The 23701-nt window shown below is 47.2% G+C and overlaps 1 protein-coding gene across 1 annotated transcript; it reads left to right on the forward strand.

Annotated features, from left to right (window-relative positions):
* Positions 1-406: 406 nt before the first annotated feature.
* LOC135898257 (arylamine N-acetyltransferase-like) lies at positions 407-1279 on the forward strand. The gene has a single exon (XM_065427103.1). The coding sequence runs from the start codon at positions 407-409 to the stop codon at positions 1277-1279; it is 873 nt and encodes a 290-aa protein (XP_065283175.1).
* Positions 1280-23701: the final 22422 nt, after the last annotated feature.

Raw genomic sequence — 23701 nt, forward strand, 5'->3', positions numbered from 1 at the left:
CTACTGCTCTCCTGGTTGTGCCGACCATTAACCTAAGAGATTAACAGAGCGTGTGCTTGGTTCAGCATCGTCAAATTAAAATGAGCTGGCTTTTTTTTACCTTACAATTTTTTTTTACTCGGCGTGGCTCTCGTTCCCTTAGCTAACGGGCGATGGCGCAGCCTGTCCACGTGGGAGCGCATGCCTTCTCGGGGTGCAAGGACGGCTGGAGCCGGCGACTGATTACTTCCGTCTTTCTTCAGGGCCGTTCATTCGAGGTCGACAGCTTCTGCGCTCCCCTCTGTAGGGCCGGGGAGGCTCTTATCACCTGCGCTCATTCGGAAGCCGCCTTGCGTCGCATCAACATCGACCCAAACGCCGCACATAGGTAACGAGGCGCCCGGAGTTAAATCGCCGACCTTTGCAAATGGATCAACTGACTGCGCAGCAAACGGCTGCGTACTTGGCTCGACTCGGTGTTACCGAGGGAGAGCCCATCACCGCAAACCTCAACACGCTTGGAATTCTCGTCGAAGCGCACCTGCAACGTGTGACCTTCGAGAACATCGACGCGTTGCTGGGACGAACAATTGCGCTCGATGTCAACTCGCTGTTCGCCAAAATTGTCGAGCGCGGACGCGGCGGCTACTGCTTCGAGCTCAACTCCCTGTTCGCCCGCCTTCTCCAGGCACTGGGCTACCGGCTTCGTCTACGCATGGCTCGCGTTCACTGGGGTCTTCCTCGGGAAGCACCGATGCCGCTGCAGCAGCACGTCGTACTCGTAGTGGAGCTCGCCGAGGGCGACCACCTCGTCGATGTCGGATTCGGTTCGGCCAACCCGTACTTTCCTCTGCCCCTGAATGAAACAGAAGGGAGCCACCCGTACAGGCTACGGATGCTGGGCGCTGAAGAAGACTGCGAACCGGGTACTCTGGAACTTAGCATCCGAGGCCGCGATGAGTGGATACGGATGTACCGCATCGAACCACGTGATCAGCGTTGGCGCGACTGCGTGCCGCTCAACTGGTACACGTGCACACATCCCGAGTCCGTAATGCGACGTGTACTCATGATGGGTCGCAATGACGGGGAGGCGTGGCTGAGCTTGTTCAACGGTCGGTACAGGCGCCGCCTGCGTCGCTCTGGTTGCGACGCCGTGGAGAAACGGGATATCAGGGACGTCGACGAATTGCTTCGCCTGATGCAGAACGAGTTCCGCCTTCGCCTGTGTTCTGAGAAAGACTTGGAACCCCTGCGCGCTCGCTTGGCAACGCTTGTGGTCGAGGAAGTTCAATTTTGACATTGCACAATTGGCGGCTGTCGTGTGTTGGGGAGACGGCGAACATCAATAAGTGACAGGTGTTGGCGGCCGTAACGACGCACAAGAGCCACACGACTATACGTCATAACCACAAAAACAACTCCTAAGCACTGTTATTACTGAATGCTTGAGTGTAGTGCACATAGTAATAAATATTTCAAGCATCTTTCAATTCATTGCCGTGTTCGGCGACGAGACCGACGCGCTAATTGCGATCTGTACGGTGCATGGAATTTGCGCAATTTTTTGTTCTGCTGTGATGACATCTTGAGACAAGGACGAATCAATGGGCGCGTTAAGTTAGCGCGCTCCGAACTCCAAGGGAGCACGCTCGAGTGCGCTCGAGTGCGACGCCTTCGGAGCTTAACTTAACGGCCATTTTCGCCGACTGTTTTCGGGTGCACGAACGTGCCGTCTGGCAAATGTTATGTTGCTTCCGCATCCGCTATTGCACTTCGCGCGCTTCTCGAAAATGGCCCCGCCGACCGTACTTCTGCAGCCCTTGTTTAGACGATGAAGAGGTAGAAGAACTTGACGCGCGGCGACGGAGGCAGCAGCAGCAGCTTACGATGCGATGCAAGCTCAATGCGCGCCAACACGTTGCCGATCTCGCCTGACAGCAGCTTCAGACGGCCGGCAGCGCGGCGGCGAGAGGAACGAGTGGGCAAGGAGAACGGACTTGCATTGGTGGAAAGAGTAGGAAAGACGTCATTTTTCCGGAAGCCGTAGCAGGTGCGCGCTCTCGCGCACCGTTTCCAGGATGGTGCGCGTAGAGCGCGCTCCGCAATCACGCACCGGAAGTCGCTTTTTAGTCGTTAAGCTTAAAAGAGCGCGCTCTGCTGGCTAGAGCGCGCTCGAGCGCCTTAACTTAACGCGCCCAATGGTATCTACATCTGTGTAGGGGGGGGGGGGGTAGAGTAGTCAGAAAGCAAAACAACGGACACGTAAGAATCGTACGGATCATTTATGCAATAATGAAGTGGTTAATTAAATTCTCTACAAATTAATGTGGAGCGTACATTTGTTTTTAATCCTACGAAACATATATCATGCAGTGTTTATGTAGTACACCATTCACAAGCTACGGTAAAATGCAAAAACCAAATCAGGCGGATGCGCACTGCGAGGCATCGACGCAGCGACTTCACCAGGACCAAGACGTTGTATAATATTTGTCCAAGGAAGAAGGGCGTTGAGAACTACATGCACCAAAGACTGCACATATGTGGATAGTATGGGTGTTCGTATCGTGGAATTTAGGAATTGAATAAGAATATTCGAGCGAAGCGACATTTTCAGATTGAACTGAACAAATACTATATTTCTCAATAAACTGAATTGTAAAGCTTCTGTGGAGTTCATTCGGCCCGAAATCATTTACATTAGTTGCTACATGCATGTGCTGCCGTTCGCAAGTATTCTCCCATCTGAAGAGCCTGTAAAAGAAAAAAATGTTTTCAGTTATCTGGTGCACCACGAAAATGACAGCAATGAAACAGTCCAACAGTACACATCAGTTGCTCGTAGAGCATCCTCTTCTTTAACGAAGCAACGTACAGCAACGCATATTTTTTTTAAGTGGGTGCATACGTGTTGTGACTCGCCAATTAATTACTTTGCTTAAATCGAGAGAGATTTTCATTGAGGTGGCCAAAAAGGCAGCCTTTTTTTTTTAATGAGTAAAAATTATTTAGCAGTACTTAACCCCCGTGCATTTTTTTTTTCAGGTACCGGTCGCTCTGCGTGGCAAAACCGCGGCTCTCCTACATCGAAATTACCCTGAACATTCACCGCTTGCACGGATGCCTCTCCGTCGAGACCACACTAAGAGCTGTTTTCCCATATATTCTAACAAAAACGATTAATCGGTAATTTGTAACAGTGAATTGTAACGTAATTTAATAATTTGTAACCGTGAACGAACGTTTAGTACAGAATGGTCGAAGTTATTAAATCAAAATATAATCTACCCTTCAGTAGTACCCTAATTCCGTCACAAGTTTTTATTTGTACTTCTTGGATGTCCATGTTACATTTGAAGTGTTAATCAAGCTCGACGCCCAGGAACGAAAAATAATTAGAGGGATAAATAGCATACATATTAATAAGATGTGGCCCAACGGGTGTGTCATTTATAAAACTTGAATTAAAGGTTGTGAACTTAGTTTTGGAAGGAGAAATTAGGCGTTTATTCTTAGCATACCATGTAGTGACGTTTACAAGATCATAATTGCCGGTCGTTATAAGGTTTTCATAGATAATTAAGATATTTATTTATTTATTTATTTATTTATTTATTTATTTATTTATTTATTTATTTATTTATTTATTTATTACATACTGCGGACAAGAAGTCCACGCAGGGTGTATAATACAATATTAGGTCTTAGTAAGATCTTGATGAGGGCTGGTTGGTTCATGTTTAGAACTGAGGTTAAACATCGCGAATAAAACAAGGACACGAGGAACAAATACCACACCGCATTTCGATGGGGGCGAAATGCGAAAACACCCGTGTACTTAGATTTAGGTGCACGTTAAAGAACCCCAGGTGGTTGAAATTTCCGGAGTCCTCCACTATGGCGTGCCTCATAATCAGAAAGTGTTTTTGGCACGTTAAACCCCATAATTTAAAGAAAAAACAAATACCACAGACAAACGCTGACTTCCAACTATTAGTTTATTTGAAATTCTCCAGCCTTTTTATACCTTTCTTCAACATAGGCATGCGTACAACAGTCGCAAGAACATCTGCAATCAGCAACATCATAATCTTTCATCCAAAATGGCTATTTCTTTTCCCGACAAGGCAAGAGAAAGAGCGCTTACACATCTATCTCCTTCCTTTCTAGTATAATATAAGCCTTTATTACTTCCCTTTCCCTCTTACCTTTTCCTATGCATTTTTTTTTCAGATATGGGAGTACAGGGACACATGTTACAATGTCCTTCTAAATGACTCCCAAACCCATTCTTTAGGTTACTACTATGCTGACGAGCTCTTTCACTGAAACACTGTCCCGTTTGACCTATATAAGTTTTTCCACAGCTCAGCGGTAACTGATAGATAACGTTCCGCCTGCAGTCAGTGAAACGGGATTCATGATTTGTGGTCCACAGGGGCCTTTCGCGCGTTTTCATACGAATACATATCAAGGACAGCTTGCACGGGGCACTGAAAAGCAAATTAATATTATGTCTATTGGAAACTTTCTTTAGATTGTATGACAACTCGTGCATGTATGGCACCACGTGCGCTTGTCTCTTGTCTTTATCCTTTTCTTTTTGTGATGTTTCGGAACTTATTATTTTCTCTGTCTGCAAGATGGCTTCGCATACTGAAGTGATCACAGAACTGCGAAAGCCTGCGTTCTGTCATCGCGCTACCTGGACTTGTTTCAAGCATGTATGCTTGAATGCACGCTTGAATGCACGCTCTGCAAAAAAACAGTACATCGGACAAACAGAAGGGCCTTTCAGATTCCGCTTTAACAATCATAAATCCCACGTTAACACGTTGCCCAACCTGCCCATCTCAAGACACGTGCATCTTCCTGACCACTCATTTGATAAACTGAGAGTCACATTGCTTGAATCTGGATTTCGTTCAAATTATGATAGAGAAGCCCGCGAATCCTTCCTTATATATAAGTTTGATACCGTCGCGTGTGGTATGAATGAATGTGTAGGAAAATTGAGTTGCCTACCTTTGTAGCCCGTCACTTGTCCCTTCTGCTACTAGTACGTCGCTATCCCCCTTTTTCTGTGTCTGTGTTTGCTTGATAACAAAGCACATATTGAGCACATATTGACGTTTGTTGTCACGTGGCGATTGGTTTTTACAATTCATTTCGGTGCGCTCTTATGTTTTGCATTTTAGATGATATGTTTGCAATCGCCATCGGTCTGTACACGTGTCAGCTATCCTTTGAACAATTCGGATGCATTTTGTTCACTCATTTTATTCGTTTTTCATGTAAACGTATCTTCATTTGGTTGATAGGCACATGTATATAAACTGTACTGACACCATGCTATGTATTCTGATGAAGGCCGGACCCCGGCCGAAACGTCAATAATCCGCTTCATACGCGCGTCTACTTCACTGTGAATATTTACCCGGACCCAGAACTGCTTTTTTTTCTGGTATATATATATAATAAATAATAATATATGGGGTTTTACGTGCCAAAACCACTTTCTGATTATGAGGCACGCCGTAGTGGGGGACTCCGGAAATTTTGCCCACCTGGGGTTCTTTAACGTGCACCTAAATCTAAGTACACGGGTGTTTTCGCATTTCGCCCCCATCGAAATGCGGCCGCCGCGGCCGGGATTCGATCCCGCGACCTCATGCTCAGCAGCCTAACACCATAGCCACTGAGCAACCACGGCCGGTGTGTGTATATACATATATATATATATATATATATATATATATATATATATATATATATATATATATATATATATATATATATATATATATATACACACACTGAATTGTTCGGCAATGCCTCTTTGTTAGTTAATAATAACGCCGTTAGCAGAAATCTCTGAAGCTGGATCCTTTTTCTCACTCAAGTAGTTTCGAAATTTAGTTGGGTCGGTTTTAATAAAGCTTCGCAGCGTTGTACTGAAATAATGTTCCTTTGAACGATGTAGTGCTCTTGCAAGGCTTCCATTGGATTGTCTTATGACGTTAAGTGGTGCGCGGTTCTTTTCCCTTTGCGTTTTAAATGGGTGATGTCTCGAGTCATCCGCGGCGTTTCTTTGTGTACTTTCTTTCGTTTGTTCGGGACAAACTTCTCAAGGCAATATTGACACATGCTCTTAAAACTTTCCCATAAAATACCAACATCACCGCTATCAAAATCAGTGACATGCTTCCAAGTGTTCAATAATTAGCGCATCATCCGCACGTGAGTAATCTTTGTGGTAATGTACAGCAGTTTCTTTTTGCACTTTATGGCAAGAAATCGGCATAGAAACATTGACTAGTTTGTGATCAGATAGCCCGTGTTCTATATGTACAGTGTAATCAACAACACAGTGCGGAAGGAACACTCAATCTAAAACAGAACTGCAAGAGCCATGCAGCCGAGTCGCCTGGTTTACAACTTGTATAATATCGTGCTCTAACATTATGTCGAAGATAACATTTGCGTCATTTCCAGCATCAAGCCGATCCCGATTAATACCAGGGAGATTTAAATCGCCAGACAAAATTATTTTATTCTTATGCTGGTGCATGTGAACCTGCAGTTTGGCTAACAATTCTGGATCGACGTCGGGAGGCCTGTATAAAGCGTAAAGAATGAACGTCTGCCTACAAGGAGAGCGTTTGATGAACAAGCATTCGAATTCGGCAATGTCATTCAGTACAATAGCATCTATTTTATTTCTAATAGCTACCGCTACTCCGCCACCCATAGTTAAGCGATCCATGCGGAAAACAGTATAAGAAGGAGGAAACACGTCATCATCAGATATTTCAGTATGAAGCCACGTTTCTGTTATAATAGTAATGTGCGGATTGTGCTGCATTAGGAGCAATTCCAATAACCCAGTTTTTTTTTAATGCTGCGGGCATTCATATTTAACAGGCGGATCATTTTTCATGCGAGGGCAGTATCACGTCACGCTTCTGCCTGATCATTTTGGCGATCTGTCATTTTTACTCTTACATTTTGATTCTGATCCCAGATATATGGATATCTGTCAATTTTACGTTTATCGCGAATCAAGCTTACTTTTCTATTAGTTTGCACTTCTTTAATGTTGACTGCAAATAGTCATTGTGAATGAAGATACTGGACCCTTACGTTTTTTCGCATTTTCTACTATTATCTTCTTTTCGTTGTAGTCTTGTAAATATAATACGAAAGCCATTTCGCCCTTTTGTTTACCAAGCCGGTAAATATGCCCTACCGAATCCCATTATTATTTAAGCAGTCCTTTTTCCCCCGAACCATCCATGACTGGAACGCCCTGCCTGAAAACGTTCTTCAAAGCTCCACCATATCGTCCTTCATGCACGCACTCATTAATCTATGAACCGAAACGTTTCCCACGATTTCTATCCTAATCCATACACTATGTGATATAGGTCATATCATGTTAAGGGCACCGTTAATTTCTTTGTGTGTGTGTGTGTGTGTGTGTGTGTGTGTGTGTATAAGCCATTGTGTAAACATGTGCTGTATTGCAGAATTCTTTGATATCTTCCTCCCTTTTTATTGTTGTTTCTTTCTTTTGCATTGTACCAAGATGACGCTTTGCTTGTTTCCACTTTTTTTTTTCTCTTTCTTTTCTTGCGTTTCACATGTTATTGGCTCTTAAAGCCTTTATGTATGTCCCACTCCTGCCTAGGGCCTCTAAAACAAGCTGGCAGTACGGAATAAATAAATAAAAAAATTTCACTTCCATTTTATCTCGGAACTCTTCCTTAGCTGCTGTTTCATTGAGTAATGATTGTTTCATTTGGGCCCTCCGGAATCCCATGAGTAACAAGTTTAGACCGCTTGCTTCGATCCTCAATGTCTGACAATTTTTTAGCCCGAAAGCTTAAGGAATGCTCTATCGACCGGAGTGATGAATGCATTTGGCTTGCCTGGTCTGGCATAGCTGAAGTTTCAGAGAGCTTTCTTTCAAACTGAGCAAACATACGATGGAATTGCCTGATGGCATTCACGGTTTCTACAAGTTCAGATTTTAGTTCTTGCATCTCATTACGAAGGGTAACTTGCCAATCTAGCAGTTCTTCGTACAATTATTTCTGAGTGGGGCATGGGTTTTGCTTAACGCCGCCACACAACAGAAGTCTACAGACGTTAACACAGCTGCACACAATTTCAAGACACTGTGAAAAGCGTTCGACAGCATCAATCATGAGTACATCCTCAAAACGACAGAAGACATTGGATTCGGTTTGAGGATGTTTAACGACATCAAATCCTTTCTCGAAGCACGCACGGCGAAGACAAAGGTTGGAGACACAAACTCGGATGTGGTTCAGCTCGGAGATCGAAGAACCCCCTAGGATCTGTGATCTCTCCCGTCCTTTTCAACCTGTGCATGTTTGGTCTGTCCAGAAAGCTGGGCAACATTAAGGGCATTGACCATACGATATACGCTGGTGATCTCACTGTAGTATGCTGGGGGCAGTGAAGGGCAGGTACAGGACGCACTGACGGAAGCGATCAAGACGGTAGAGGAATACGTAAGACCCACTGGACTCAGGTGCTCCCCACATGAATCGGAGTTGCTACTTTATAGACGTGAAAAGGGGGCAGGCCTAAGGGCTGGAAACCTCTATCGCAAAGCGATATACATCTACTTATAGAAAATGGTGTCTAATATACCCAGATTCAACGTGATCAGGGTACTAGACTTCTTCATTGATGCAACTGTGCCGACCGTTTGCATCAATGAAGATCCTTGCATCAAACGGTGCAAACGGGGGTCAAGAAAATCACCCTTAAAACGGATAACGCGCGCAGGATGATCAGACGCCTGGCAGAAAGACACAAGGGCATGAAAGAAGATAACCTCATCAGGTTAATCAACTCCTTTGTACTCTGTCATATTTCATACACCACCTGCCATGTACAAAACTGGACGCAGGTTCAATTCAAGATGTTTGACGCAGCGATCAAGAAGGTTGTTAAAAGTGCAGTGGGGCTCCCAATTTGAACCAGCAGTGATTAGGAATACACAACACGACCATGGAGATCACGGAGGCTCAATAAATATCACCATTAGTGAGACTATCTACAACCAGCATGGGAACCTCAATCCTGGACAAGATTATAATCAAGCCCATTACGGATCTAGCACAGTACACTAAAGTTCATTAGGAATTCGCAGACAACATAATTGTCGCACCGCTACCCAGGAATATGCGCCCAAAACATAACATCAACAGGAGAGTTGCACGAGCCAGGGCGTTAATCAAGAAAATGGATAAAGGGGGCAGAGGAGCCTGCTTTGTTGATTCGGCTGTCTACAAGGATCGAACTAAGTTCGTGGCGGCGGTAGTGGATCATCAGGGCAAATGCACCAACTGTGTCACGGTCTACACTAACAAACCTGAAGTCTCTGAACAAGATGCCATTGCATTGGCACTAACAGACGATAGATTCACAGAAATATATAGTGATTCGAAACCGGATATGAGAGCTTTCGGTAGGGGAAAGATTTCCCCACAGGACGCGAGAATGATTAACATAAGACAAACAAATGTTACACGTTACGTTTATTGGTTCCCGGCGCACCTTGGTCACTTGACGACATTCCTGTCAATCCAAATGAATCGGCCAACAGCGTCGGCCGCGAACTTACAGAGCGGGCCGCTTTTACATATGGTTTTGATTCTGCTAGATTGCAGAACCTACAGAGAGATAATGTCCATTACATATAATGAAATTACAAAACATTACTACAAGGGAAGGAGGGAGTTTCCACCCCCTCACTATATGCTAAACAGAGCGCAAGCAGTTACATTTGAGCAGTTACAAACACAGTCTTATTATTCACGTGCACAAAGAAAGAATGGTATGACATTGCAGACATGAATATTATATGCAAAGCATACAAAAAGGAAATATGCGCGCTTGAACACATGCTCTGGGAGTGTGGGTCGCTCGGCCCTGGAATTTCCCGGAATCGGTTTTTAGGAATGATCAGATCCCCCAATCATATCCCTTAAGTCCTGGCTCTCCAGTACGCCCGTGATAGGGCTAAGAGGCTTCACCTCCCGGTCCCAACATGGGACTAGCCAGGCAGGTGGCAACACCTTGTACAGGACCAGAATAAAGTTTTTCTTCCTCCCTCCTCCTCCTCCTGTGTGGGGCACGGCAGGACCACAATACAACGGTTGTCACTATGAAGTGAAGTACCAATATAACTGACCTGCACAAGGCAAAGTAATCGCTTGGTTAGCGCCATGGCAGTGCTGTGTCCGCCATGCCCATAGAAGTCAAATTGGTGCGTAGCTTTTATACCGGGAGCCTCAGACGACGTCACACCGCGAGGGCCATAAGGTGTCGCCAGCAGCGTAATGCTGAGGAACGGTGACGACTTCGTGTGGTCGAACGCAAAATTGTCGACAACAGGCTGTAACCAATCCTCGAGGAAATGATGATCAAGCTGAGTGCGTCCGGCTGTTATCGTCGCAAAACCGATGATACTCTGCACAAGGCAAAATAATCGCTTGGTTAGCGCCATGGCAGCGCTGTGTACGCCGTGCCCAAGAATGATGTCGTCAGCGCATAGGATGCATTCCGTTGTTGTGGTTAGACAGTGCGGTAAATTATTAATATAAAGCAAAAATGACAGGGGAACTTAATTGAACCTTGCGCACTCTAAAAACATATATATGGACTTTTTTGGGTATATATTTGCCACACAACAATAATCGCCATCTGTCTTGCTTGCATTTCCTTTCTTGAAAACGCTGCGCTCGTTACTTTCCTGCACTCTAAAAACAATTGCACTCTTTGGAGTGTATATTAGCCACGCAACAACACTCTTAGAACGGTTGCACCCTTTGGGGTGTATATTTGTCCCACAACAATAATCGTCATCTGCCTTGCTTGCGTTTCCTTTCCTGAAAACTCGGCGCTCGCTACTTTCCTGTCGAGAATGCTGCGTCACACTGATAACGCGCATGCCGTTCGTGACTGGGAAGTACCGGTCTCGCAGCGTTAAAGAAAGGAAACGAGGGCAACACGGATGAAGATTATTGTTGTGGGACAAGATACGCCCCAAAGGGTGTAAATTTTTCTAAGAGTGAATAATCGTCGTCTGTCTTGTTTGCGTTTCCTTTCTTGAAAGCGCTGCGCTAGTTACTTTCCTGTCGAGAGTTCTCTGTCATGCTGATAATGCGCATGCCGTTCGTGACTTGGAAGTACCGGGCTCGTAGCGCTCAAGAAATGGAATGCAGACAAGACGAATGACAATTATGTTAGAGTGTAGTACACTGACGTTAGCTGTCTTTTTGTTATAATTAATCCCTGAGATGGATACTAGTCGCTCACGATCAGATCAGTAACTAAAGAATAGGTTAAGAGGAGTAGCTTCAATGGCGCAAGAAGCAAGTCTAGAGAACAGTATCATAATTAATTATGTCAAAAACTTTCGTGAAATATTAAAAAGCCAGAACCAGCATAGTTGACTTTGTAAGTTTCTATATATTGCATTGATTGGTGAAGTAAATAATAGCAAGGTTAATTGAATGCTCATGACGAAATCCAAATTGTTTTGGATGAATCAAGTTAATTTTTTCCAAATAGCTTGACGGACTAATTAGGATTAGTTTTTCAATTACATCACTAAAGAAGGGGGTATGGTCCATATTTTAAATTAAGCATTTAACACATTTTTTTTTAAACACAGGAATGATCCTGCTCGTTTTTAACTCATGAGGAAATAGTCTTTTCAAAAATAGGATTAACTATGAAGGCCGAGCACATTCGCAATAACACCTGCAACCATTTTTATATGGTTTGCCTGAATGTTTCTAGACCTGCGCTCGAAGGCCTTATGCTGATGATTACACCCTCTACCTTTCCAGGTGTTTCGGCGAAAAGAAAAAAAAGAAAGATTGACCACAGTGGCCACGTTATTTATTTATTTATTTATTTATTTATTTCATTACTCTCAAGGCTCGAGGGCATTACAGAGAGGAGGAGCATACAAAATCGTAGGCACACTTCTTGAAGTCATCAGCGTTGATTATGGTGGCGATGGATGCAGGGAAGTGGTTCCATTCGCTACAGGTGCGAGGAATTAACGAATTCAGGTGGGTGTCGGTGTGGCACAACGAAACCCCTACCATAAAGTGATGGTCGGTACGGGATGACACGTACGACGAAGGAAAAAGCAATTGGTTAAGAGTAGTTTTACGGTAAATATTATGAAACAGACAAAGCCAAAAGTACCTGTGGCGAAGAACAAGGCCGGGAAGATTGAGGGTAACCTTTACACACTCTTAAAACAGTTGCGCCCTTTGGGGTGTATATTTGTCCCACAACAATAATCGTCATCTGCCTTGCTTGTGTTTCCTTTCTTTAAAATTCGTCGCTGGCTACTTTCCTGTCGAGAATGCCGTGTCACAGTTACAACGCGCAAGTCATTCGTGACTGGGGAGTACCGGGCTCGCAGCGTTAAAGAAAGGAAACGCGGGCAAGACAGATGACGATTATCGTTGTGGGACAAGATAAGCCCCAAAGGGGGTAATTTTTTTAAGAGTGTAGAAGATAAACTTGCACTTTTTGAGTAGTTAGAATAAAGCGAGTGGCACGGTTCTGCATGGATTCAATAGCCTGCGATAGCATTACATGACCGGGGTATAAAACTGTGGATTCAAATTCTAGTTTGAGCCTTATTAGAGATCTATAAAGAATAAGTTTTGCAGGCGCGGTGGGAGCATTGGCCAAGAGTGGGCACATATTCAATGGCACGTACCGAATGACACAAGAAAGGCGTTGACCAAATATAAGCGAGTCAAATAAATCCGTTTAATGTGATGCGATATTCCATTAGGAGGTCGGTGTGCTTTACGTATGCTTGTGAGTTGCTGCGCGCTCAAAGTGCGCGCTCAGAGAGCCCGCAAAATCACAAGAATGTAGAGTAGTCGCGCAGCACTTTTAGCGTACGTTTGCTGGCTCCTTGAGCACGCAAAGATGGATCGGGAATTTTTCATGATAGCCTACAATTTCACAGTGGGGCTCTATGTGACCAGGGCGCTTCCTCGTTCGAAAACAAACCGCGAACTAGCTCGTTGGCGCCCCTCGGCGCAACCACGCTCGTGCCACTGCTCACGTTTCCACAGCTGGCTCCGTTGCTCCGTATTGGTTAAGCGGGTATGAGCCATTCATTGCCAAGAGGAAATTACCGCCATCATCCCCCACTATCATCATCGACAATGCCTCGAGCATTGTCTTCTTCTACAGTTGGCTCCGCTGCCGCTTATTGGTTAAGGGGTAGGAACCATTCATTGCCAAAAGGAAACTATCATCATCCCCAGCCAGCATCAATGCCTCGAGCATTGTCTTCCATAGCGAGCTCCGTTGCCGCTTACTGGTTAAGGGGGTTCGAGCCATTCATTGCCAAGAGGAAACAATCATCATCCCCAACTATCCTCATCAGAATGCCTCGAGCATTGTCTTCCTCTACAGCTGGCTCCGTTGCCGCTTACTGGCTCAGGGAATATAAGCCATTCATTGCCAAGACAAAATTACCATCATCATCACCAACTATCACCATCAGCGAAGGCTCGCGCATCGTCGTCTTCCACAGCTGGCTCCGTTGCCGCTTATTGGTTAATGGGGTATGCACCATTCACTGCCGAGAGGAAACTATCATCATCCCTAACTATCATCATCAGCAATGCCTCGACCATTGCCTTCTTCCACAGCTGGCTCCGTTACCGCTGATTGGTTAGGGGGGCAGGAACCATTCATTGCCAAGAGGAAACTATCATCATCAGCAATGCCTCGAGCATTGTCTTCTTCCACAGCGGGCTCCGTTGCCGCTTATTAGTTAAGGGGATACGAGCCATCCATTGCCAAAAAGAAACTATCGTTATCATCACCAACTATCATCATCAGCAATGGCTCGAGCATTGTCGTCTTCTTTCACAGCTGGCTTCGTTGCCGCTGACCGTTTCAGCATAGAATTTCATTACTCTTCTACCGTGGCGGCGAGGCCACGTTAATTTTCTTTAGTTACGGTGGTATGAACTATTGCTCAGGTAAGACTAGATTTGTTGAAGGATAGTGGCCAGATTGGTCTAGAAAAACTGGCCACCCTGTATACGCAATGCCTCATGACTTCGCGTGTACCCTAATCTTGGAAGAACGCTAACATAATCCTAATCCATAATAAAGGGGACGCCAAAGACTTGAAGAATTATAGACCAATCAGCTTACTGTCCGTTGCCTACAATATATTTACTAAGGTAATCGCAAAGAGAATCAGGAACACCTTTGTCATCTGTCAACCAAAGGACCAGGCAGGATTCCGTAAAGGCTACTCAACAATAGATCATATTCACACTATCAATCAGGTGATAGAGAAATGTGCGGAATATAACCAACCCTTATATATAGCTTTCATTGATTACGAGAAAGCGTTTGATTCAGTCGAAACCTCAGCAGTCATGGAGGCATTACGGAATCAGGGTGTAGAGGAGCCATGCGTAAAAATACTGAAAGATATCTATAGCGGCTCTACAGCCACCGTAGTCTTCCATAAGGAAAGCAACAAAATCCCAATAAAGAAAGGCGTCAGGCAGGGACATACGACTTCTCCAATGCTATTCAGAGCATGTTCACAGGAAGTATTCAGAGACCTAGATTGGGAAGAATTGGGGATAAGAGTTAATGGAGAATACGTTAGTAACTTCCGATTCGCTGATGATATTGCCTTGCTTAGTAACTCAGGGGACCAACTGCAATGCATGCTCACTGACCTGGAGAGGCAAAGCAGAAGGGTGGGTCTGAAAATTAATCTGAAGAAAACTAAAGTAATGTTTAACAGTCTCGGAAGAGAACAGCAATTTACAATAGGCAGCGAGGCACTGGAGGTCGTAAAGGAATACATCTACTTAGGGCAGGTAGTGACTGCGGATCCGGATTATGAGACGGAAATAATCAGAAGAATAAGAATGGGCTGGGGTGCGTTTGGCAGGCATTCTCAGATCATGAACAGCAGGTTGCCATTATCCCTCAAGAGAAAAGTGTATAATAGCTGTGTCTTACCAGTACTCACCTACGGGGCAGAAACCTGGAGGCTTACGAAAAGGGTTCTACTCTATTTGAGGACGACGCAACGAGCTATGGAAAGAAGAATGATAGGTGTAACGTTAAGGGATAAGAAAAGAGCAAATTGGGTGAGGGAACAAACGCGAGTTAACGACATCTTAGTTGAGATCAAGAAAAAAAAATGGGCATATATGCCCATATATGCCCAGGCAGGAGATGTAATGAGGAGGGAATATAACCGACGGTCATTAAGGGTTACGGACTGGATTTCTAGGGAAGGGAAGCGTAGCAGGGGGCGGCAGAAAGTTAGGTGGACGGATGAGATTAAGAAGTGCGCAGGGCCAACATGGCCACAATTATTACATGACCGGGGTAGTTGGAGAAGTATGGGAGAGGCCTTTGCCCTGCAGTGGGCGTAACCAGGCTGATGATGATGATGACAGAGGTGACAGAAGTTTGAACAAATGTACGAACACACTTAATCTCCTGATCGGTGGTCATCGTAGCGATATAGGTTCGCACATACATTCGCCTATCACCTCTGTCATTAAATGTGCCCGTCACGTAAGACAGTAAATAGCTCATACTCCCTTAAGCAATGGTTCATCTTCAGCATCAGCTCGTTACCTCGTCCTCAGTTTAAGTAGAACCCTTTTCGTAAGCCTCCAGGTTTCTGCCCCGTACGTGAATACTGGTAAGACACAGCTGTTATACACTTTTCTCCTGAGGGTTAATGGCAACCTGCTGTTCATGATCTGAGAATGCCTTTCAAACGCACCCCAGCCTATTCCTATTTTTCTGATTATTTCAGTTTCATGATCTGGATCCGCGGTCACTACCTGCCCTAAGTAGATGTATTTTCGTACCACTTCCAGTGCCTCGCTACCAATCGCAAACTACTCTTCTCTTCCAAGACTGTTAAACATTAGTTTTCTGCAGATTAATTTTTAGACCCACCCTTCTGCTTTGCCTCTCCAGGTCACTGACCATGCATTGCAATTGGTACCCTGAGTTACTAAGCAAGGCAATATCATAAGCGAATCGCAAGTTACTAAGGTATTCTCCATTAACTCTTATCCCCAATTCTTCCCAATCCAGGTCTCTGAATACCTCATGTACACGCTGTCAATAGCATTGGAGAGATCGTATCTCCTGCCTAACGCCTTTCTTTATTGAAATTTTGTTGCTTTCTTTATAGAGGACTACGGTGGCTGTGGAGCTGCTATAGATATTGTCACAGGGTAGTGACGGTGAAGAAAGCAAGAATACGGTGGAATACAAAACTAGCTTTTATTGGGCGAACCTGTGCCCACAAGAACAGGCTACACTTATAGCACAACGATAGCGGCGAACACGGTCGGCGATCGTCGGAAATCTGATCTGCGGGTCAAGGGCGTCGGCTTTTATACAGCAGTCATCGAATGTTCCAGACTAATCGTTCAGACCCGCATGCCTTCCACAAAGTTCTACAACATTCGAGTCACGCGATGAAATCAGATAACACAAAGTTCGGCGACAACAGACAGCGGATAGAAGCATCGAAAAGTTTCCAGAAACTTCTTTTACATGCAGACGCGTCCTGCGCTGCACGATAACATTTGTTAGGCGGCCAAACGTGGTCGCCCGATAAAGATAAGCACACGTGTCAATACCCCCCTCTTAAAAAGCATCGACCCGATGCTGCAAACAAACGAAGGTAATAAACAAAAGCAGTCGTAGCAAAGAAAACAAAAATAACGAAGTTCGTCAGCGTCCGTAAAAGGGTTTAAGGCGCACCACGTGGACCACTTCAGATCGTGCGCGGCGCCGCTGTGAATGCGAAATGCCGTCTGGCACGACCTCATAGTCCAGTGCGCCAATACGTCGGATGACCTTGTAGGGTCCGAAATAGCGTCGGAGTAGTTTCTCACTGAGTCCTCGTCGGCGTATCGGGGTCCAGACCCAAACACGGTCGCCAGGCCGGTACTCGACGAAGCGTCGTCGGATGTTGTAGTGTCGGCTGTCGGTCCTCTGCTGGCTTTTGATTCGCAGGCGGGCGAGCTGTCTGGCTTCTTCGGCGCGCTGGAGATAGCTAGCGACGTCAACATTCTGTTCGTCAGTTACGTGCGGCAGCATGGCGTCAAGCGTCGTCGTCGGGTTCCTGCCGTAAACCAACTTGAACGGCGTGATCTGCGTTGTTTCTTGCACCGCCGTGTTATAAGCGAATGTTACGTACGGCAGGACGGCATCCCAGGTCTTGTGTTCGACGTCGACGTACATCGCTAGCATGTCGGCAAGCGTCTTGTTCAGGCGCTCCGTGAGACCATTCGTCTGCGGATGGTAGGCAGTTGTCCTCCTGTGGCTTGTCTGGCTGTACTGCAGAATGGCTTGGGTGAGCTCTGCTGTAAAAGCCGTTCCTCTGTCGGTGATGAGGACTTCTGGGGCACCATGTCGCAGCAGGATGTTCTCGACGAAAAATTTCGCCACTTCGGCTGCGCTGCCTTTTGGTAGAGCTTTAGTTTCAGCAAAGCGGGTGAGATAGTCCGTCGCCACGACAATCCACTTATTTCCGGAAGCTGATGTCGGAAACGGTCCCAACAAGTCCATCCCGATCTGCTGAAAAGGTCGGTAAGGAGGCTGGATCGGCTGTAGTAATCCCGCTGGTCTTGTCGGCGGTGTCTTGCGTCGCTGACAGTCGCGGCATGTCTTGACGTAACGGGCGACATCAGCGGTTAGGCGCGGCCAGTAATACGTTTCTTGTATCCTCGATAGCGTCCGGGAGAAACCGAGGTGCCCAGCGGTCGGATCGTCATGTAGGGCGTGCAGTACTTCTGGACGTAGCGCCGACGGAACAACAAGAAGGTATTTGGCGCGGACTGGTGAGAAGTTCTTCACGAGTAGGTTGTTTTGAAGCGTGAACGAAGATAATCCACGCTTAAATGCCCTTGGGACAACGTCGGTGTGCCCTTCCAAATACTCGACTAGGGCTTTTAGCTCCGAGTCTCCTCGTTGCTGTTCGGCGAAGTCTTCCGCGCTTATTATTCCAAGGAAGGCGTCGTCATCCTCGTCATCTTGCGGCGGCGGGTCAATGGGGGCGCGGGATAGGCAATCGGCATCTGAGTGTTTTCGTCCGGACTTGTAGATTACAGTGATGTCGTATTCTTGAAGCCTGAGGCTCCACCGTGCCAGCCGTCCTGAAGGGTCTTTTAGGTTAGCTAGCCAACACAACGCATGATGGTCACTGACGACTTTGAATGGCCTGCCACAGAGGTAAGGGCGGAATTTAGCTATAGCCCAAATGATGGCGAGGCATTCCTTTTCAGTCGTAGAATAGTTGCTTTCCGCTTTTTACAGCGACCGGCTAGCATACGATATCACCCTTTCAAGTCTTTCTTTCCTGTGGACTAGGACGGCACCGAGGCCTAGGCTACTGGCGTCAGTGTGGATTTCGGTATCGGCGTCCTCGTCGAAGTGTGCAAGTACCGACGGCGACTGCATGCGTCGTTTGAGTTCTTGAAATGCCTTGGCCTGCGGCGTTTCCCACTTGAACGCGACATCACATTTGGTTAGATGTGTTAGCGGCTCCGCGATGCGTGAGAAGTCCTTCACAAAGCGCCTATAGTAGGCACACATGCCAAGGAATCTGCGCACTGCCTTCTTGTCGGTTGGCTGCGGGAACTTTGCGATGGCAGCTGTCGTCTGTGGGTCGGGGCGTACTCCTGATTTGCTGATCACGTTGCCTAGGAACAAAATCTCATCGTAAGCGAAGCGGCACTTTTCAGGCTTCAGAGTGAGCCCTGATGACTTGATGGCTTCTAACACTGTCGCAAGCCGCCTAAGGTGATCGTCGAAATTTCCGGCGAAGACAACGACGTCATCCAGGTAAACAAGGCACGTCTGCCACTTCAGTCCGGCTAACACCGTGTCCATGACGCGCTGAAACGTTGCAGGCGCCGAGCACAGTCCGAATGGCATGACCTTGAACTCGTAGAAGGCCGTCTGGCGTGATGAAGGCAGTCTTTTCGCGATCTCTCTCGTCGACTTCTATTTGCCAGTAGCCAGACTTGAGGTCCATCGATGAGAACTATTTAGCGTTGCAGAGCCGATCCAATGCGTCGTCTATCCGTGGAAGGGGGTACACATCCTTCTTCGTGATCTTGTTCAGTCGACGATAGTCGACGCAGAAGCGTAGGGTTCCGTCCTTTTTCTTTACCAGGACTACAGGAGAGGCCCACGGGCTTTTCGACGGCTAGATGATGTCGTCGCGCAGCATTTCGTCGACTTGTTCTCTTATGGCTTCGCGTTCTCGCGGCGAAACTCGGTAAGGGCTTTGGCGGAGTGGTCGAGCGTACTCCTCGGTGATTATGCGATGCTTGGCGACTGGTGTTTGTCGAATCCTCGATGACGTCGAAAAGCAGCCTTTGTATCGTCGGAGCAGACTTCTGAGCTGCTGTTGCTTAACCACTGGGAGACTTGGATTAATGTCGTAGGCTGGTTCGGGAAGCATGGTCGTCGGGGTAGATGCGGCGGAATCCGAGAGGACAAACGCATTACTGGTTTCCAGAATTTCCTCGATGTACGCGATCGTCGTGCCCTTGTTGATGTGCTTGAACTCCTGGCTGAAGTTTGTCAGCAACACTTCAGTTTTCCCTCCGTGTAGTCGAGCGATCCCTCGTGCGACGCAAATTTCACGGTCTAGCAGTAGACGTTGGTCGCCTTCGATGACACCTTCCACGTCAGCGGGTATTTCGGTGCCGACCGAAATAACAATGCTGGAGCGAGGCGGGAGGCTCACTTGATTTTCGAGCACACTCAAGGCGTGGTGACTACGAGGGCTCTCCGGCGGTATTGCTTTATCTTCCGACAGCGTTATTGACTTCGACTTCAGGTCGATGATTGCGCCGTGTTCGTTCAGGAAGTCCATGCCGAGAATGACGTCTCGTGAACACTGTTGGAGGATAACGAAGGTGGCAGGGTAAGTCCGGTCATGAATGGTTATTCTTGCCGTGCAGATTCCAGTCGGCGTAATCAGGTGTCCTCCAGCGGTGCGAATTTGAGGGCCTTCCCATGCAGTCTTAACCTTCTTCAACTGGGCGGCGATGTGTCCACTCATGACGGAGTAATCAGCACCGGTGTCCACTAAGGCGGTAACTGCGTGGCCATCGAGAAGCACGTCGAGGTCGGTGGTTCTTTGTCTGGCGTTACAGTTAGGTCTTGGCGTCGGATCACGGCTGCGTCGTGTTGAACTGAAACTGAAACGTCGCGTCGTCAAGTCGTCTTTCGTCGGTGTAGTCTTGGTTTGCTGACTTCGTCGGAACTGCGACGTGTCTTCATTAGGTCGTCGAGATAGTTTCTTCGTCGTTTTCGTCGGCGGCGGAGGATCTTCGTCAGTTCGACGATTAGCAACCGCACCTCCATCGGTTGCTGCTTTTAGTTTTCCGGATATGGGCTCGCAGAGCGGCCCCGGGCTGGGCCGGTGTATGGTCGGCGCTGCGGTGACAGGTAGCGGCCTAGTGACGGCGAACGGGACGGTCGTCGAGGGCTCCACTGAGTAGCGGCGAGGTAATTGGCGATATCGCGAGGGCGTTCACCTTGCTGTGGGCGCGGAGCGTTGACGGCGAAATCTCGCAGTCCCATCTCCCGGTATGGGCATCGGCGATACACATGACCGGCTTCTCCGCAGTGATAGCAGAGCGGGCGGTGGTCGGGGGCTCGCCAAATGTCCGTTTTCCTCGCGTAGGTGCGCTGGGCGACGGGTGGGCGTGCTGGCGGCGGCGGCGGTGGACGACGGAATTGCGGCGTTACAGGGCCCTGGCGTTGTCGCGGAGGGGGAGCTTGACGGCGTGCGACGGCGGCGTAAGTCATCGCTTCTGGCTGGGGCTGCGGTAATTGTGGTTGCACCTCAGGAACTCCTAGCGATCGGTGCACCTCTTCTTTCACGATGTCAGCGATCGAAGCTACTTGAGGCTGCGACGAAGGCAGGACCTTGCGCAGTTCTTCGCGCACAATGGCCCTGATGGTCTCTTGAAGGTCGTCCGAACCTAGTCCTTGGATGGCATACTGCGGCGTGTGCCCCTGGCGGTTATATTGCCGGGTGCGCATCTCCAGAGTTTTCTCGATTGTTGATGCCTCTGCAGAAAACTCAGCCACAGTCTTCGGTGGGTTACGAATAAGTCCGGCGAGAAGGTCTTGCTTGACGCCGCGCATCAGGAAGCGAACTTTTTTCTCCTCCGACATTTCCGGGTCGGCGTGCCGGAAAAGACGCGCCATCTACTCCGTGAAGATTGCGATCGTCTCGTTTGGAAGCTGCACTCTGGTTTCTAGTAGAGCTTGGGCTCGCTCTTTTCGCACGACGCTTGTAAACGTGTGCAAGAAGCCGCTTCGGAAAAGGTCCCACGTCGTTAAGGTGGCTTCCCGATTCTCGAACCACGTCCTGGCGGCGTCTTCCAATGCGAAATAGACATGCCGCAGCTTGTCGTCGCTGTCCCAACTGTTAAACTTAGCGACCCTCTCATACGTCTCGAGCCAGGTTTCCGGGTCCTCGAATGTTGATCCGCGGAACGTCGGAGGTTCCCTGGGCTGCTGCAGCACGATGGGGGATGCTGGGGCTGCCATTGGGGTTGCCTTGTCCACAATCTTCTTGGTCTTCTCAGGTAGAAGTCCGTGCTCCGGGGGCAGCTGTTGAAGACGGCGGCTTGCTCGATGCTCCGGGACTACGTTGGCGTTCTCTTTGTGCTCCGGGCTTGGATCACGGCTTGTCGGGGGCGTCCGGTACATGAACGAAAAGCACCTCCACCAGATGTCACGGGGTAGTGACAGTGAAGAAAGCAAGAATACGGTGGAATACAAAACTAGCTTTTATTGGGCGAACCTGTGCCCACAAAAACAGGCTACACTTATAGCACAACGATAGCGGCGAACACGGTCGGCGATCGTCGGAAATCTGATCTGTGGGTCAAGTGCGTCGGCTTTTATACAGCAGTCATTGAATGTTCCAGACTAATCGTTCGGACCCGCATGCCTTCCACAAAGTTCTACAACATTCGAGTCACGCGATGAAAACAGATAACACAAAGTTCGGCGACAACAGACAGCGGATAGAAGCATCGAAAACTTTCCAGAAACTTCTTTTACATGCAGACGCGTCCTTCGCTGCACGATAACATTTGTTAGGCGGCCAAACGTGGTCGCCCGATAAAGATAAGTACACGTGTCAATATCTTTCAGTATTTTTACATACAGCTCGTCTACACCCTGATTCCGTAATGCCTCCATGACTGCTGAGGTTTCGACTGAATCAAACGCTTTCTCGTAAACAATAAAAGCTATATATAAAGGTTGGTTACATTCCGCACATTTCTCGATCATCTGATTGATAATCTGAATATGGTCTATTGTTGAGTAGCCTTTACGGAATCCTGCCTGGTCCTTTGGTTGACAAAAGTCTAAGGTGTTCCTGTTTCTATTTCCGATTACCTTAGTATATACTTCATAGGCAACGGCCAGTAAGCTGATCGGTCTATAATAGTCTGGCGTCCCCATTCTTATGGATTAGGATTATGTTAGCCTTCTTCCAAGATTCCGGTACGCTCGAGGTCATGAGGCATTGTGTATATAGGGTGGCCAGTTTCTCTAGAACAATCTGTCCACCATACTTCAACAAATCTGCTGTTAGCTGATCCTCCCCAGCTGCCTTCCCCCTTTGCATATCTCCCAAGGCTTTATTTACTTCTTCCGGCGTTAGCTGTGGGATTTCGAATTCTTCTAGACTATTTTCTCTTCCATTATGGTCATGGGTGTCACTGGTAGTGTATAAATCTCTATATAACTCCTCAGCCACTTGAACTATCTCATCCACATTAGTAATGATATTTCCGGCTTTGTCTCTTAACGCACACATCTGATTCTTGCGTATTCCTAGTTTCTTCTTCACTGCTTTTAGGATTCCTCCGTTCCTTAGAGCATGTTCAATTCTGTCCATATTATACTTCCTTATGTCAGCTGTCTTACGCTTGTTCATTAACTTCGAAAGTTCTGCCAGTTCTATTCTAGCTGTAGGGTTAGAGGCTTTCATACATTGGCGTTTCTTGATCAGATATTTCGTCTCCTGCGATAGTTTACTGGTATCCTGCCTGACGGAGTTACCACCGACTTCCATTGCACACTCCTTAATGATGCCCACAAGATTGTCGTTCATTGCTTCAACACTAAGGTCCTCTTTCTGAGTTAAAGCCGAATACCTGTTCTGTAGCTTGATCTGCAATTCTTCTATTTTCCCTCCTACCGCTAACTCATTGACCGGCTTCTTATGCACCAGTTTCTTCCTTTCCCTCCTCAGGTCTACGCCAATTCGAGTTCTTACCATCCTGTGGTCACTGCAGCGCACCTTGCTGAGCACGTCCATATCTTGTATGATGCCAGGGTTAGCGCAGAGTATGAAGTCTATTTCATTTCTAGTCTCGCCGCTCGGGCTCCTCCACGTCCATTTTCGTCTATCCCGCTTGCGGAAGAAGGTATTCATTATCCGCATATTATTCTGTTCCGCAAACTCTACGAATAACTCCCGTGCTATTCCTAGTGCCTATGCCATATTCCCCCACTGCCGTGTCTCCAGCCTGCTTCTTGCCTGCCCTGGTCTCCCATCAGTATAGTG

The sequence above is a fragment of the Dermacentor albipictus genome, chromosome 5, assembly GCF_038994185.2.
Source record: "Dermacentor albipictus isolate Rhodes 1998 colony chromosome 5, USDA_Dalb.pri_finalv2, whole genome shotgun sequence".
NCBI classification, from domain to species: domain Eukaryota; kingdom Metazoa; phylum Arthropoda; class Arachnida; order Ixodida; family Ixodidae; genus Dermacentor; species Dermacentor albipictus.